Source organism: Schistocerca americana, chromosome 1 (assembly GCF_021461395.2).
Source record: "Schistocerca americana isolate TAMUIC-IGC-003095 chromosome 1, iqSchAmer2.1, whole genome shotgun sequence".
Classification (NCBI taxonomy): Eukaryota; Metazoa; Arthropoda; class Insecta; order Orthoptera; family Acrididae; genus Schistocerca; species Schistocerca americana.
Window position 1 is genome coordinate 86,611,875 of NC_060119.1, and position 17,293 is coordinate 86,629,167.

The following is a 17,293-nucleotide window of genomic DNA, read 5'->3' on the forward strand; positions in this document are numbered from 1 at the left end:
GGAAAGTTAAAAGTCTGCCGCAGAGTGACTAAAAGTGGGCAGTCCAGCAAGAGGTGGATGACTGTAATTTGGAAGCCACAGCGACACTGAGGTGGGGTCTCGCGACGGAGTAGGTAACCATGCATTAGCCACATATGGCCAATGTGGAGCCAGCAGAAGGTAGCTGATTCCCTGCGAGAGGCCTGCATGGAAGACTTCCAAGTGTTCATAGTCTCCTTAATGACACGCAGTTTGTTGTGCATGCTTTAGAGATGCTTATCTCCAGAAGCAGTTTTCGCGTCACCTGTCTGGCCAGCCTGTCGGCAAGTTCGTTACCTGGGATTCCGATGTGTCCTGGGTCCATACAAACCCCACTGAATGACAGAACTGTTCTAGGGCATAGATGGACTCCTGAATGGATGCTACCAGAGGGTGGCCAGGGTAGCACTGTTCGATAGCTTGTAGGCTCCTCAGTGAGTCAGAACACAGGAGAAATGACTTGCCAGGGCATGAGCAGATGTACTCAAGAGCACGTGATATGGCCACCAGCTCTGCAGCCAACTGGCAGGGAGTGCTGCTCAATATGTCCTCCATGAACATATGCACAGCCTACGTGACCATCAGCCATTAAACCAACTGTGTACACCACTTCACCGCCCCAGAACACGTGAAGAATCTAGAGGAAGTGACAGCGGAGAGGGGCGGCCTTGCAAAAGGTACATGGAGGTGTACATGAGCAGACTGCAAGTAGAGGTGATAAAGGGAAGGACTCCAGTTTGGAGAGAAGGGACCACATGCGAACCGCAATCGTTAGCACCGATCTGGGCTGCCTATGCAGGAGATGGAATGCAGTGGATGGGAAAAGGAATTGGTAATTCGGATGCTTAGGGGAACTATGAATGTGTGCTGTGTAAATGGCAAGCAGTTGCGCACGTCTGGTCTGCAGTGGAGGGACACCAGCCTCCACCAGTACACTGGTCACCGGACTCATCCTAAAAGCTCCTGTCGCTAATTGAACCCCACTGTGATGCACAGGATTATGTAAATACAATGCTGAAGGCACTGATGAAGGCACTGATGAAGGCACTGATGAAGGCACTGATGAAGGCACTGATGAAGGCACTGATGAAGGCACTGATGAAGGCACTGATGAAGGCACTGATGAAGGCACTGATGAAGGCACTGATGAAGGCACTGATGAAGGCACTGATGAAGGCACTGATGAAGGCACTGATGAAGGCACTGATGAAGGCACTGATGAAGGCACTGATGAAGGCACTGATGAAGGCACTGATGAAGGCACTGATGAAGGCACTGATGAAGGCACTGATGAAGGCACTGATGAAGGCACTGATGAAGGCACTGATGAAGGCACTGATGAAGGCACTGATGAAGGCCCTGATGAAGGCACTGATGAAGGCCCTGATGAAGGCCCTGATGAAGGCCCTGATGAAGGCCCTGATGAAGGCCCTGATGAAGGCACTGATGAAGGCACTGATGAAGGCACTGATGAAGGCACTGATGAAGGCACTGATGAAGGCACTGATGAAGGCACTGATGAAGGCACTGATGAAGGCACTGATGAAGGCACTGATGAAGGCACTGATGAAGGCACTGATGAAGGCACTGATGAAGGCACTGATGAAGGCACTGATGAAGGCACTGATGAAGGCACTGATGAAGGCACTGATGAAGGCACTGATGAAGGCACTGATGAAGGCACTGATGAAGGCACTGATGAAGGCACTGATGAAGGCACTGATGAAGGCACTGATGAACCATAAACAACACTCCCATAGTCAATTCAGGATTGGAAAAGGGCTCTGTAGAGCTTCAGCAGCAAACAGTGATCTGCACCACAATTGGTGTTGCTCAGTTAATGGAGGACAACGAGGTGCTACCAGCACTTCAGCTTAAGCTGACGAAGATGAGGGAGACTAGCTAATCGAACATTGAAAACCTGTCCTAGGAATTGATATGTCTCCACTACAGTGAGTGGATCATCATCAAGATATATCGTGGGTTCCGGATGAACGTTATGATGCCGACAGAAGCATGTCACACACGGCTCTGTGGCTGAAAACTGGAAGCCGTGGACTAGAGCCCATGAATGCACCTTGTGGATGGCTCCCTGGAGGCACCACTCAGCAACAACAACACTGGAGCAGCAGTACGAAATGCAGAAGTCGTCAGCATACAGTGAAGGTGAGAGGGCCCGACAGCTGCTGCTATACCGTTAATGGCCACTAAAAAGAGAGACACACTCAATACAGAGCCCTGCGGGTCTCCATTCTCCTGGATATGGATGGAACTATGGGAGCCATCAACTTAGACATAGAAAATATGGAGCAACAGGAAGTTCAATGTGGTAAGGATATGATGTCGCCAAGTCGTGTTGTATGCTTTACGCAAGTCAAGAAAGACGGCAATCAGGTGTTGCTGTTTGGGAAAGGCTGTTCGGATGGCAGGCTCTATGGACACAAGATTATCAGTGGTAGAGCGACCCTGGAGGAAACTGCCCCGACATGGAGCCAGCAGGCCAAGTGACTCCAGGACCCAACCCAACTGCTGACATACCATACGTTCCAGCAGCTTACAAGGAATGTTGGTGAGGCTAATGGGCCGATAGCTATCCACATCCAGCGGTTTTTTACCGGGTTTGGGCACTGGAATTATGGTGCTCTCCCACACTGTGATGCAAAGATGCCATCACACCAGAGCCAGCTGAAGATAACGAGAAGATGTCGCTTGTAGTCAGATGAGAGATGTTTAATCATCTGGCTGTGTTTGGGTACTGTGCAAGGGCACTGAGGAGCTCCCACTCTGTAAATGAGGCGTTATAGGATTCACTGCAGCATGCAGTGAATGAGAGGACATTCCCTTCCAGCAACTGTGAGTGTGTGAAAGGCTTCGGGGTAATTATGTGACACAGCAGCTCGAGCAAAGTGTTCGGCAATTGCATTTGTGTCGGTACACAACTCACCATTTATGGTAAAACTGGGGACAGCTGTAGGGGCCTGGTACCCCAAAAGATGTTTGATCTTTGCACAGTCTTGGGAAGGTGACATGTGGCACCTAATGGTGGAGAAGTATCTCTCCCAACACTTCTCCTTCCATTGTTTGATAAGGTAGCAAACATGGGCACGGAGCAGTTTAAAGGTTATGAGGTGCTCCAGGGAAGGGTTCCACTTATGTCCCTGTAGAACGTGATGCTCCTTAATTGCTACAGTAACTTCTGGTGACCACCAAGGGACTGCCTTATGCCTCTGGCACCCTAAAGAGCGAGAGATCACGTTTTCTGCCACAGAAACAACTGTGCTAGTCACCTGCTCAAATATCACATCGATATCACTGTATGGGAGAGAGTCAGTGGTGAGAGCAAAAGTGAAAGTTCCCCAGTCTGCCTTGTTCAAAGCCCATCTGGGCTGGCGTCCATGTGCCTGACGCTGGGGCAGTTACAGAAACATGGGGAAGTGGTCACTACCACACAGGTCGTCATGTGCTCTCCAGTGGATAGATGGGAGAAGCCCTGGGCTGCAAACTGATAAATCAATGGCCGAGTAACTACGATGAGCCACACTGAAATGTGTGGCGGCCCCAGTATTTAAGAGGCTGAAGTCGAATTGCATCGGTAAATTTTCGACATTTCTGCCTTAGCCAGTACGCATGGTACCATCCCACAACGGGTTATGGGGATTAAAATCTCCCAGAAGTAGGAAAGGTTTAGGGAGTTGATCAATCAGTGAAGCTAAAACATTCATGGGTACTGCACCATCTGGAGGAAGATATACACTGCAGACAGTTATTTCCTGTGTCGTTCTTATTCTGACAGCCACAGCTTCAAGAGGGGTTTGAAAGGGCACAGGTTCACATCATACTGAGTTCAGGACAGACACAAACTCCACCTGACACACTATTATAGTCACTACAGTTCCTGTAATATCCCTTATAGCCACAGAGGGCAGGGGTCTGCATTGCTGGGAACCAGGTTTCCTGGAGGGCAATGCAGAAAGCAGATGTGAAGCTTAACAGTTGCCGTAGCTCAGCCAGGCGGTGGAAAAAAACCACTGCCATACCTCTGGAGGATGACAGTGAGACTGGGAAGGCATGGAACATTCAATGAGGCAGTTTACAACTTAGGGTTAGCTTCTGCCACTGATTTATTGCCTGAGCACTCTATATCCATTGTGTCTTAGGGTCTGGCGAGATCTAGGTCCTCAGCAGATGCTAAAATTTCCGCCCCATCCTCAGACACAGAGCTTGTAGGTAGCGGTGCTGTGGGTGCCACCGCTATTTCCTTGGTCTTAGGGGGTTTTATTTTTTGATTTCTCTCGCTGCACCTTGGGTTCCCCTGGCTGGGAGGACTTCACTGGCTCAGTCTCCAGGACTGAGGATGACTGAATCCCTATGACAGCTGCTTTTGGGGTCTTCAGCCACTGGCGGGTGTCTTCTTTCCCACTAGAAGAAACCTGGGAAGGGAGTGACCCAAGGGACGCCTCCCTAGTGAGAGAAGTGGGTACGGATGTCCCTGATGGTTGGTGGTGGTAGGGGGTGTTTCTCCCGAAGTATGTGGTTCAGGAGCAACAGGGAGGGAAATGCCCCCACCATCAAGGGGGTAGGTGTAGTCTTCCTGCTCTGAGAGGTGGCCTTGGTTGGCAGAGCTGATGATGCGAAAACTGTTGTAGCGGCGGCCTAAGACAATGTCTTACGCACAGGATGCAGGCGTTCAAATTTTCTCTTAGCCTCAGTGTAGGTCATTCGGTCTGGGGTCTTGTATTCCATGCTTTTCCTTTCTTTCTGGAGAATCCTGCAGTCAGCCGAGCAAGTGAATGGTGCTCTCTGCAGTTGACACGGATGGGAGGCAGGGCACATGGAGTATTGGGATGTGATGGGCATCCGCAATGTAGGAACCTGACATGAAGTACAGCAGGAAGACATAAGGCCGAACTTCCAGCACTTGAGGCACCACATCGGGGGAGGAATATAGGCTTTACATCACACCAGTAGACCATCACTTTGACCACCTCAGGCAATGAATCACCCTCAAAGGCCAAGATGAAGGCACCGGTGGCAACCTGATTATCCTTCGGATCCCAGTGGACATGCCAGACAAAATTTACACCTTGCCACTCTAAATTGGCGTGCAGCTCATCGTCAGACTGCAAAAGAAGGTCTCTGTGAAATATGATACACTGGACCATATGTAAGCCCTTATGGGGTGTGATGGTTACATAAACATCCCCCAGCTTGTCACAAGCAAGTAACTCCCATGACTGGGCAGAGGATGCTGTTTTGATCAAGACTGACCCACATCTCATTTTGGACAAGCCCTCCACCTCCCTGAACTTATCCTCTAAACGCTTAACAAAAACGGAGGCTTCATCATGAAAGAATCCCAATCAGCTCTGTAACATACAAGGTACTTGGGTGAATAAGATCCGCTGCCATCCTTAGTCTGACGTTCCTCCCTTGGTGTGGCCAGGGAGGGAAACGATTTGGGGTTGCACTTTTGTGCGTTGAATTGAGCTCATGATCACTTAGAGACTGCTGGTGTTTCACCACCGGCAAGAGATGATGGACTACACTTCATCGCATGTCATCTGCCCTAATGCCACCCACTCCAACCAGGGGCCCTCCCAACAGGCACCACCCAGCTGCAGCAAAGTCCACCTGGCAGGATGTCCATTGCCAGGAGTCCCAATGCCCCAGGAGGATGGCCATCTACCCCTTGGCATACGTGGGGAGTTAACAGTGCAGACATCGACAGAGCTTTCCCTGTGTGGTCAGGGGACTACATACAACAGGGTACATGGCGGCCCTACCACAATAGACTGGCTACTGTGGTGGATATAAGGTGCAAAGAAGTCGATGGTCATTGTCGACACAGAAATCGACACTGCATAGTGCATGGTGGGTATCCTCACCCAAGAGATGGAGAATGGGCAGGACTGCAATTTGATGACGAGGAAGTGGGCTAGAGATCTCAATGCACAATGGACATGATGCACCTTGTAAGGCGCCCTTCCTCAATTGGCTCACTCTTTGGGAAAATTTTGAAGAATGGAGGTCAAACCCTACAGGGGACCACCACAAAGGCTGAAACATGTGAAACTCATTTTAGTCACCTCTTACAACAGGCAGGAATACCTCGGGCCTATTCTAGCCCCCGGACCCACAGAGGGTAACAGTGTTTAAATGTTTATGCTGGTATATGGTGACACTTCCACACATTTAGTAATGCCAGCGTTAGGAATCAAAAATTTTTACTTTCACATTTGTCACATAACAGTGCATTTCATTAGCAAAAATGCTTGTACTGATGACCGTGAAAGCAATGGCAGTACCTGAAGACATTAAAGCAATTTCTGTAGCTCGTGTTAATGGATATTTTGACTAAATTGTGTTGGCATTGGTAGGAAGCGAGTAACATGATTGTCATTGGAATGAGCTATCATTGAGTCGACTGACTTTCATTAAGGACTGGATCAAGTGAATTATTGTAGTGCATTTTTATCCGAAAGACAGCAGCAGTCTTGCGGTGTATAGTGTAGATATGAACAGTGACTTATACAACACCTAAATATTTTGTTTCGTGATTTGTTAGAGCTACCACTGATTGTTGCATAGTGTTTTAGTAAGATATGTATTCTGCCACTGGATCCTTTTGTTTGTTAGTATCCACCTGATTTATCCACTAAATCTTATGAAGTTGAAAATCTGAATATTGTATAAACAGAAGCCTGAGGATGATAAGTTATGGGAAAGTGTCATTTACTAAGATTTTCAACTCCATGACTACAGACTGACAGGCAACTGAAGAGGTGATGGAGAAAGACTACAAAAATCAGGTTGGTGGACTTTAGCAGATAAAGTGGGATTTAGAAAATAAAGGAATGAGTGGGCATGACCTTTGAATTCTACATTTGGACTGTAGAACTTTTACCACTAGACTACATAAAGGTATAGCAGAAGACAACTTTCCTGTAGAAACTATTACTCCTTACTGTGTTGCCAGTTTGCTCATATTGGTAGACTTAGGGTTCTGAAGAGCTGTCGGTTTTGTTATTGCCTTAAGTGAACATTTCTGACAAACTTCTGACTGGTGACAGGATTTGTGCCAAAGATTGTACATTCCTGACTGAAAATTCTTCTGCCTTAACAGAAATTTACGGTGTCATTTCTCTTATTTGAAGCATTGCAACCATCTATTTGTTCATCAGTTGTACAAGAAACAGGATATCTTAAGAGGCATTACAATAACTACTATTCCCAGCTTTATGTACACTTTGGAAAATTTGCTACTGAATTGCAATTGTAACATTCATTCCTACTTCCAGCCTACACTCATGTACCAAGTCACAGTATAGTGATATGTACATACACAGATGGTGGTAATATCATGGAAACAAGGTACAAAGAGGGTTGTGCAATGGCAGAGTAGTCATTAGTGCTCAGGTGATTTGTGTGAAAAGATTTCCAAAGTGATTATGGCCACACAAAGGGAATTAACAGACTGTAAATGCAAATTGGTAGATGGAGCTAGACACATGGGAGACTATTTCAAAAATTGTTAGAGAATTCAATATTCTGGCACTCACAGTCTCAAGAGTGTGCTGAGAATACTAAATTTCAGGCATTATCTCTCACCATGGATAACAGTGGCTGACAGATTTCACTTAGTGTCCAAGAGCAACAGCATTTACAGCACTTTCACAGTTATGGATGGCTACAGAGGCAGCATAGCTCAATATATCTGCAGGGGATTTCTAGTGACTAAGTCCATGTTACACTGAGCTGATTCACTTCTCCAAGCTCAGGGAGATCTGACACAGTATCAAGAGAACCCTTGAATTTACACCTCAGTATGTTTCTCCTATTAGAAACTTAGTAAATTACACTAATTCCCACGAATTAAAAGCCACATCTTATGAGACATACCAGTGCACAGATTCCTCAAATTAAAACATCCTTGGGAATAATGTACACACTTTTGCAATTACAAGAAATTTATTATTTAGCAGCTTAATTAACTCTTAAAGCACCACTTATAACTTCATCTGAAAGACAAGTGTTACTCCTCAGTTCACTGATTCACTTTGTTTCCATTATTTGCAACTCCATAGTAAAGCTACATAATACCAGTAGCAGATGCAAAACAGAGTCTTAATTCTCAGACTTACTACAGACATTTTTCACATTTAACACAGATTGTGCTAATGATGTAATGGAGAAATAAACACACACACCATCTCTGTTAATGAAATAACAACAAAAATGCATAATAGTAGTTCTGATAAGTAACAGAACTAAGTAACTGCATTGCCTGCAAACAAAAAAGTCTCTAGAATTTGAGACATGTGAATAGATCCCAATCCAGACAATTTCAGCTTGTAGAAAAGAACAAACTTGTTACTACAATGCTCTTAACAGTGTTAGACTAACAGATAAAAGTTATTTAAGTTCGAACATTTATCACAGTTGGGGACATAATCACAGTTGGGAGCATTAAAAATGGGGAGTAACTACTTATGCAACATAGAATAGTTTTAGCACATTTTCATGTTTATACTTTACAAAACTATTATAGCACTCCAAGGACTCCTTACACTTCGAGAACTTACCATTCTTGCAAGTCTGACATATTTGTTGTACAGTTGAAGTACCTGAAGTATATCAAGAGTATCAATAACAGCAACATCATTGCAGGTCATTCCAAGGATCAACTGATTTAATTCAGTAAATGAATTCAATGTCCAAGAATCATTTCTCTCTAATATCTTAGATCTGATACTCCCCAGGAGAACTGAAAGCTGATGCATGATCACGTAAATTTTAAGATCAATGAATGAATCTAGAATAAAGCTAATTTATCATAAAACTTACTGTATTTTGTGGCAGTCCACTGAAGTCCTGTGCAAAGTGCTCAAAAGAAACATCTGATAGGGTGCCTCTGAGCTTCTTTTGTATCTCCAATAATTCCTTTGGTGATATAAATGTGAAAAAATGACCTGGATTCCCACTCTTATATATGCTTTCCAGAATGCTTCTCTCAGCTAAAACAAATACTTTGTTTGGTTACTAGAAAGATGTTTAAGCCAGTATACAAGTTCTGCTGATTACATCTCAGTGACTGGTGCTACTTACCCAAGTAAGGTCTTATTTTCTGTAGTACTGTCAAAATTTGCATCCGAGTTGACACAGGAAGATCAGTCACATCCTGAGCATGAGCTGCAGTGACAATATTAGTTATTAAATTAAACAGCATTTCCTGCTTTAGACCTCCAATCTCAAGATTGGAAATCACTGATGATGGTACAGATTTTACAAACCCTTCTAAACTCAACAGTAGTTCTGGATCATTTTTTCCACTCAGCAACTCTGCCTGAAAAAGTTGCTTCTCTTAGTTTCAAACACAGAAAAAATGCAGGATTATTTTTAATCGATACAGCAAACACTGACTTTATAGGCAAAAAATTGAAGGTTAACAAATATCACTCACCTAGTTTGTTCTTTGAAAGTACTGCATATTCCACAAACTGTATTTATTAACCATATGCTAATTGTTTATGTATTACCAATTATTAGTTTTAACCCCAAAATTTTTATCTAAAATAATGGTTGTCTGTTTTTCTTATTTACATTGTGTGTAAAACATCTGACATAACATTAATGATAGATGATTAAATTTACTTGTTAACTGACATTTTCCATGTGCCATAACATTGCCATGACAGCTGTCAGCTGTTACATCAGTTAAAGCTCTGTGAAACAAGGAGGTGGTTGCTGGCATAGGCCAAACCTGCTGTTATCCTCTGCTATCAAAGACCATGGAGACTGAGGGTTGTTGTTGTTGTTGTTGTTGTTGTCTTCAGTCCTGAGTGGTTTGATGCAGCTCTCCATGCTACTCTATCCTGTGCAAGCCTCTTCATCTCCCAGTACCTACTGCAACCTACATCCTTCTGAATCTGCTTAGTGTATTCATCTCTTGGTCTCCCTCTACGATTTTTACCCTCCATGCTACCCTCCAATGCTAAATTTGTGATCCCTTCATGCCTCAGAACATGTCCTACCAACCGGTCCCTTCTTGTCAAGTTGTGCCACAAGCGCCTCTTCTCCCAAATTCTATTCAATACCTCCTCATTAGTTATGCGATCTACCCATCTAATCTTCATCATTCTTCCGTAGCACCACATTTCAAAAGCTTCTATTCTCTTCTTGCCCAAATTATTTATCGTCCACGTTTCACTTCCATACATGGCTACACTCCATACAAATACTTTCAGAAACGACTTCCTGACACTTAAATCTATACTCGATGTTAACAAATTTCTCTTCTTCAGAAACGCTTTCCTTGGCATTGCCAGTCTACATTGTATATCCTCTATACTTTGACCATCATCAGTTATTTTGCTCCCCAAATAGCAAAACTCCTTTACTACTTCAAGTGTCTCATTTCTTAATCTAATTCCCTCAGCATCACCCGATTTAATTAGACTACATTCCATTATCCTCGTTTTGCTTTTGTTGATGTTCATCTTATAACCTCCTTTCAAGGCACTGTCCTTTCTGTTCAACTGCTCTTCCAAGTCCTTTGCTGTCTCCGACAGAATTACAATGTCATCGGTGAACCTCAAAGTTTTTATTTCTTCTACATGGACTTTAATACCTACTCCAAATTTTTCTTTTGTTTCCTTTACTGCTTGCTTAATATACAGACTAAATAACATTGGGGACAGGCTACAACCCTATCTCACTCCCGTCCCAACTGCTACTTCCCTTTCATGCCCCTTAACTCTTATAACTGCCATCTGGTTTCTGTACAAATTGTAATTAGCCTTTCGCTCCCGGTATTTTACCCCTGCAACCTTCATAATTTGAAAGGGAGTATTCCAGTCAACATTGTCAGAAGCTTTCTTTAAGTCTACAAATGCTAGGAATGTAGGTTTGCCTTTCCTTAATCTATTTTCTAAGGCAAGTCGTAGGGTGAGTATTGCCTCACGTGTTCCAACATTTCTGTGGAATCCAAACTGATCTTCGCCGAGCTCGGCTTCTACCAGTTTTTCCATTCGTCTGTAAAGACTTCGCGTTAGTATTTTGCAGCTGTGACTTATTAAACTGATAGTTTGGTAATTTTCACATCTGTCAACACCTGCTTTCTTTGGGATTGGAATTATTACATTCATCTTGAAGTCTGAGGGTATTTCACCTGTCTCATACATCTTTCTCACCAGATGGTAGAGTTTCGTCACAACTGGCTCTCCCAAGGCCGTCAGTAGTTCCAATGGAATGTTGTCTACTCCCGGGGCCTTGTTTTGACTCAGGTCTTTCAGTACTCTGTCAAACTCTTCACGCAGTATCATATCTCCCATTTCATCTTCTACTACATCCTCTTCCATTTCCATAATATTGTCCTCAAGTACATCGCCCTTGTATAGGCTATATACTCCTTCCGCCTTTCTGCTTTCCCTTCTTTGCTTAGAACTGGGTTTCCATCTGAGCTCTTGATATTCATACAAGTGGCTCTCTTTTCTCCAAAGGTCTCTCTAATTTTCCTGTAGGCAGTATCTATCTTACCCCTAGTGAGAAGCCTCTACATCCTTACGTATGTCCTCTAGCCATGCCTGCTTAGCCATTTTGCATTTCCTGTAGATCTCATTTTTTAGACGTTTGTATTCCCTTTTGCCTGCTTCATTTACTGCGTTTTTATATTTTCTCCTTTCATCAATTAAATTCAGTATTTCTTCTGTTACCCAAGGATTTCTACTAGCCCTCGTCTTTTTACTTATTGATCCTCTGCCGCCTTCACTACTTCATCCCTCAAAGCTACCCATTCTTCTTCTACTGTATTTCTTTCCCCCATTCCTGTCAATTGTTCCCTTATGCTCTCCCTGAGACACTGTACAACCTCTGGTTTAGTCAGTTTATCCAGGTCCCATCTCCTTAAATTCCCACCTTTTTGCAGTTTCTTCAGTTTTAATCTACAGTTCATAACCAATAGATTGTGGTCAGTGTCCACATCTGCCCCTGGAAATGTCTTAATTTAAAATCTGGTTCCTAAATCTCAGTCTTACTATTATATAATCTATCTGATACCTTCTAGTATCTCCAGGATTCTTCCATGTATACAACCTTCTTTTATGATTCTTGAACCAAGTGTTAGCTATGATTAAGTTACACTCTGTGCAAAATTCTACCAGACGGCTTCCTCTTTCATTTCTCTCTCCTAATCCATATTCACCCACTATGTTTCCTTCTCTCCCTTTCCCTACTCTCTAATTCCAGTCACCCATGACCATTAAATTTTCGTCTCCCTTCACTACCTGAATAATTTCTTTTATTTCATCATACATTTCTTCAATTTCTTCATCAGCTGCAGAGCTAGTTGGCATATAAACTTGTACTACTGTAGTAGGTGTGGGCATCGTATCTATCTTGGCCACAATAATGCGTTCACTATGCTGTTGGTAGCAGCTTACCCGCACTCTTATTTCTTTATTCATTATTAAACCTACTCCTGTATTACCCCTATTTTATTTTGTATTTATAACCCTGTATTCACTTGACCAAAAGTCTTGTTCCTCCTGCCACCGAACTTCACTAATTCCCACTATATCTAACTTTAACCTATCCATTTCCCTTTTTAAATTTTCTAACCTACCTGCCCGATTAAGGGATCGGGCATTCCAGGCTCTAATCTGGAGAATGCCAGTTTTCTTTCTCCTGATAATGACATCATCTTGAGTAGTCCCTGCCCAGAGATCTGAATGGGGGACTATTTTACCTCCGAAATATTTTACCCAAGTGGACGCCATTATCATTTAACCATACAGTAAAGCTGCATGCCCTCGGGAAGAATTGCGGCTGTAGTTTCCCCTTGCTTTCAGGCGATCGCAGTACCAGAACAGCAAGGCCGTTTTGGTTAGTGTTACAAGGCCAGATCAGACAATCATCCAGACTGTTGCCCCTGCAACTACTGAAAAGGCTGCTGCCCCTCTTCAGGAACCACACGTTTGTCTGGCCTCTCAACAGATACCCCTCCGTTGTGGTTGCACCTACGGTACGGCCATCTGTATCGCTGAGGCACACAAGCCTCCCCACCAACGGCAAGGTCCATGGTTCATGGGGGTAGGGACTGAGGGTTACCTAGCATATAAGCTGCAGTGCTCTAGTGGAACACTGCTTTTGTTGAGGCATATTGGCAGACAGCTAAACATGACAGCCAGTGGCTCAGCAAGGAAGAGGAGGGGGTGGCATGGGGAGGGGTAAGAGACAAGGTGATCATTATGCCCTGCACACCGCCTGCAGATGAACGCGAAATAGTCTCCAAGATAAACAAGATATTCTGGAAAAGCCAGCGTCATAGAGTGTGTTTTTGGAGGAAAGGGGGCACCAAAAAAGTGTGTCGCACAACTGGCACTGATGCAGGGTAGTGGAGGGAGTAGAGGCAAAAAAAGCGCCATGGCTAAGGCACCACTTATGTTCGCTGCACTACTGGATATACCTCATACTGAAGTAGTTCAGTTGCAAGATTAGTAAGAACTAATTAGTACAAACAGCATACAAATTAACTCTCATTAGTTCTAAGTATAGCATAATAAATTCAACAGATTTTACAGATCTGAGCAGATAAGAACTGAAAAGATCATGAAAGGTATATGAAATTAATAATGAAACATTTATTTAGGGTATAGTTACAGAAAAAGTAAAATTTAAAACATTTACATATTTCTGTATTACAATATGAGAAAGACAAACCAAGTAACCAGGAATTTAAGCTCTGTTTATGAGGCTACATAAAAGAATAAATGAATTAAAAAAAGTGTGCCTTCCTGAAAAACATTTTTTTATTTTGTTTAATCCCCATGCATATTTCGTTATTAAAACAGAAAAATGTTCTTGCAAGGAGGGATAACCTGTAACTCATTTATTTTTGAAGTTATTTATCTTCTGCTACAATTTCAGAGATGTGAGAGGTGGGTTACTTTGAGAATAATATAAAATTGTTATTCTCTCCTGAAATGAAATTTATAATTATGTAGTAGGATTGTCACTTCTACACAAAGAATAAATCTGTAAACCAATAGATTAGACTCGGTAATATGCAGACGTAATAAATAAAAAGTGTTTTATGAGCTTTTTCCAGTGGATAGAATTATCTCTTGTTCAGATATTCTGGCTGATAACCTTACAGCCATCTTCAAGGTGAGTCATTGGTGGAATTTGAACACTTTTACACATCTGTTGGCATTCTCTAGCTCATGCATGTTTACTCCACAATATTTTCTAAAATGGTTTAAATTCTGCGAGTGACTCACCCTGAAGACTGCTGTAAAGTTCTCAGTCAGAATGTCTCAACAAGAAATAATGCTATCCTGGATACACACCCAAAAAATATTGTTTAGACTGGTGAAATCTTGTTAAAAATGTAGCGTGTAATGTTTTCCCAAATATCTCTTCCACTACAATATTAGAGAGAAACTGCAAACATTTTGCATTTTTTAGATTTGTCACAGGAATTTGACACCATAAATCATGATAAATTGCTACACGAGCTAGAAAAATCTTGGCATCAGATGAACAACTAACAACTGGTTTAGGCCTTATTTTAAGAACAGGGAACAATATGTGGAAGTAGATCAGGAGAAGGATAATGTCATTGGGAAATATAATCCCAAGCTACTGATGTAAATATGGTGTGCCACAAGGATCAGTAATGTGTCCTGTTTTGTTCTTACCCTATGTAATTTACCTGAACATAAGTAATGACAGCAGTAAAATATTTCAATTTGCTGATGATACAAACGTTCTAGTTACAGGAAACTCAGAAGAAACCATTATAAAAACGTAAGAGAAGCCACTGACAGGATAACATGTTAAGTTGATAACAATGACTTAATAATGTCGTCGTCTTGGTCTTCAGTCCAGAGACTGGTTTGATGCAGCTCTCCATGCTACTCTATCCTGTGCAAGCTGCTTCATCTCCCAGTACCTACTGCAGCCTACATCTTTCTGAATCTGCTTACTGTATTCATCTCTAGGTCTCCCTCTGAGTTTTACCCTCCATGCTGCCCTCCAATGCTAAATTGGTGATCCCTTGATGCCTCAGAACATGTCCTACCAACTGATCCCTTCTTCTACTCAAGTTGTGCCACAAACTCCTCTTCTCCCCAATTCTGATCAATACCTTCTCATTAGTTATGTGATCTACCCATCTAATCTTTAGCATTCTTTTGTAGCACCACATTTCGAAAGCTTCTATTCTCTTCTTGTCTACACTGTTTATCCTCCATGTTTCTCTTCCATACATAGCTACACTCCATACACATACTTTCAAGAACAACTTCCTGACAAATCTGTGCTCGATGTTAACAAATTTCTGTTCCTCAGAAACACCTTCCTTGCCATTGCCAGTCTACATTTTATATCCTCTCTGTTTTGACCATCATCAGTTATTTTGCTCCCCAAATAGCAAAACTCCTTTACTACTTTGTGTGTCTCATTTCCTAATCTAATTCCCTCAGCATCACCCGACTTAATTCGACTACATTCCATTATCCTCGTTTTGCTTTTGTCGATGTTCATCTTATATCCTCCTTTCAAGACACTGTCCATTCCGTTCAACTGCTCTTCCAAGACCTTTGCTGTCTCTGACAGAATTACAATGTCATCGGCAAACATGAAAGTTTTTATTTCTTCTCCATGGATTTTAATACCTATTCCGATTTTTTCTTTTGTTTCCTTTACTGCTTGCTCAATATACAGACTGAATAACATCAGGGATAGGCTACAGACCTGTCTTACTCCCTTCACAACCACTGCTTCCCTTTCATGCCCCTCGACTCTTATAACTGCTATCTAGTTTCTGTACAAATTGTAAATAGCCTTTTGCTCCCTGTATTTTTATCCCTGCCACTTCCAGAATTTGAAAGAGTATTCCAGTTAACATTGTCAAAAGATTTCTCTAAGTCTACAAATGCTATATACGAAGGCCTGCCTTTCCTTAATCTATTTTCTAAGAAAAGTCACAGGGTTAGTACTGCCTCACATGTTCCAACATTTCTACAGAATCCAAACTGATCTTCCCCCAAGGTCGGCTTCTACCAGTTTTTCTATTCATCTGTAAAGAATTCGTGGCAGTATTTCTCAGCCGTGGCTTATTAAACTGATAGTTCAGTAATTTTTGCATCTGTCAACACCTGCTTTCTTTGGAATTGGGAGTATTATATTCTTCTTGAAGTCTGAGGGTATTTCGACTGCCTCATACCTCTTGCTCACTAGATGGTAGAGTTTTGTTAGGCCTGGCTCTCCCACAGGTGTCAGTAGTTCTAATGGAATGTTGTCTACACCCGGGGCCTTGTTTCAACTTACGTCTTTCAGTGCTCTGTCAAACTCTTCACACAGTATCATATCTCCTATTTCATCTTCGTCTACATTCTCTTCCATTTCTATAATATTGTCCTCAAGAACATAGCCCTTGTATAGACCCTCTATATACTCCTTCCATCTTTCTGCTTTCGCTTCTTTACTCAGAACTGGGCTTCCATCTGAGCTCTTGATATTCATACAAGTGGTTCCCTTTTCTCCAAAGGTCTCTCTAATTTTCCTGTAGGCAGTATCTATCTTGCCCCTAGTGAGAGTAGCCTCTACATCCTTTCATTTGTCCTCTAGCCATCCCTGCTTAGCCATTTTGCACTTCCTGTCGATCTCATTTTTGAGACGTTTGTATTCCTTTTTGCCTGTTTCATTTACTGCATTTTTATATTTTCTCCTTTCATCAGTTAAATTTAATATTTCTTCTGTCACCCAAGAATTTCTACTAGCCCTCGTCTTTTTACCTACTTGATCGTCCGCTGCCTTCTCTACTTCATCCCTCAGAGCTACCCATTCTTCTTCTACTGTATCTCTTTCCCTCATTCTTGTCAATCGTTCCCTAATGCTCTCTCTGAAGCTTTCTACAACCTCTGGTTCTTACAGTTTATCCAGGTCCCATCTACTCCATTCCCACCTTTTTGCAGTTCCTTCAGTTTTAATCTACAGCTCATAACCAATAGATTGTGGTCAGAGTGCACATCTGCCCCTGGAAACATCTTACAATTTAAAACCTGGTTTCTGAATCTCTTTCTTACCATTATATAATCTATCTGAGACCTTGCAGTATCTCCACACTTCTGCCATGTATACAAGCTCCTTTTATGATTCTTGAACCAAGTGTTAGCTATGATTAAGTTATGCTCTGTGCAAAATTCTACCAGGCGGCTTCCTCTTTCGTTCCTTAGCCCCATTCCATATTCACCTACTACATTTCCTTCTCTTC

The 17,293-nt window shown here is 42.6% G+C and overlaps 1 protein-coding gene across 1 annotated transcript in view; it reads left to right on the plus strand.

Annotated features, from left to right (window-relative positions):
* LOC124598208 (hyphally regulated cell wall protein 1-like) overlaps positions 1 to 17,293 on the plus strand; it is an 81,143-nt gene that overhangs the window by 23,023 nt on the left and 40,827 nt on the right. The window contains exon 2 of the mRNA XM_047135988.1: positions 1,039 to 1,746. Coding sequence (XP_046991944.1) covers positions 1,039 to 1,746 — 708 coding nt within the window. The remainder of the gene's footprint in view (positions 1 to 1,038; positions 1,747 to 17,293) is intronic.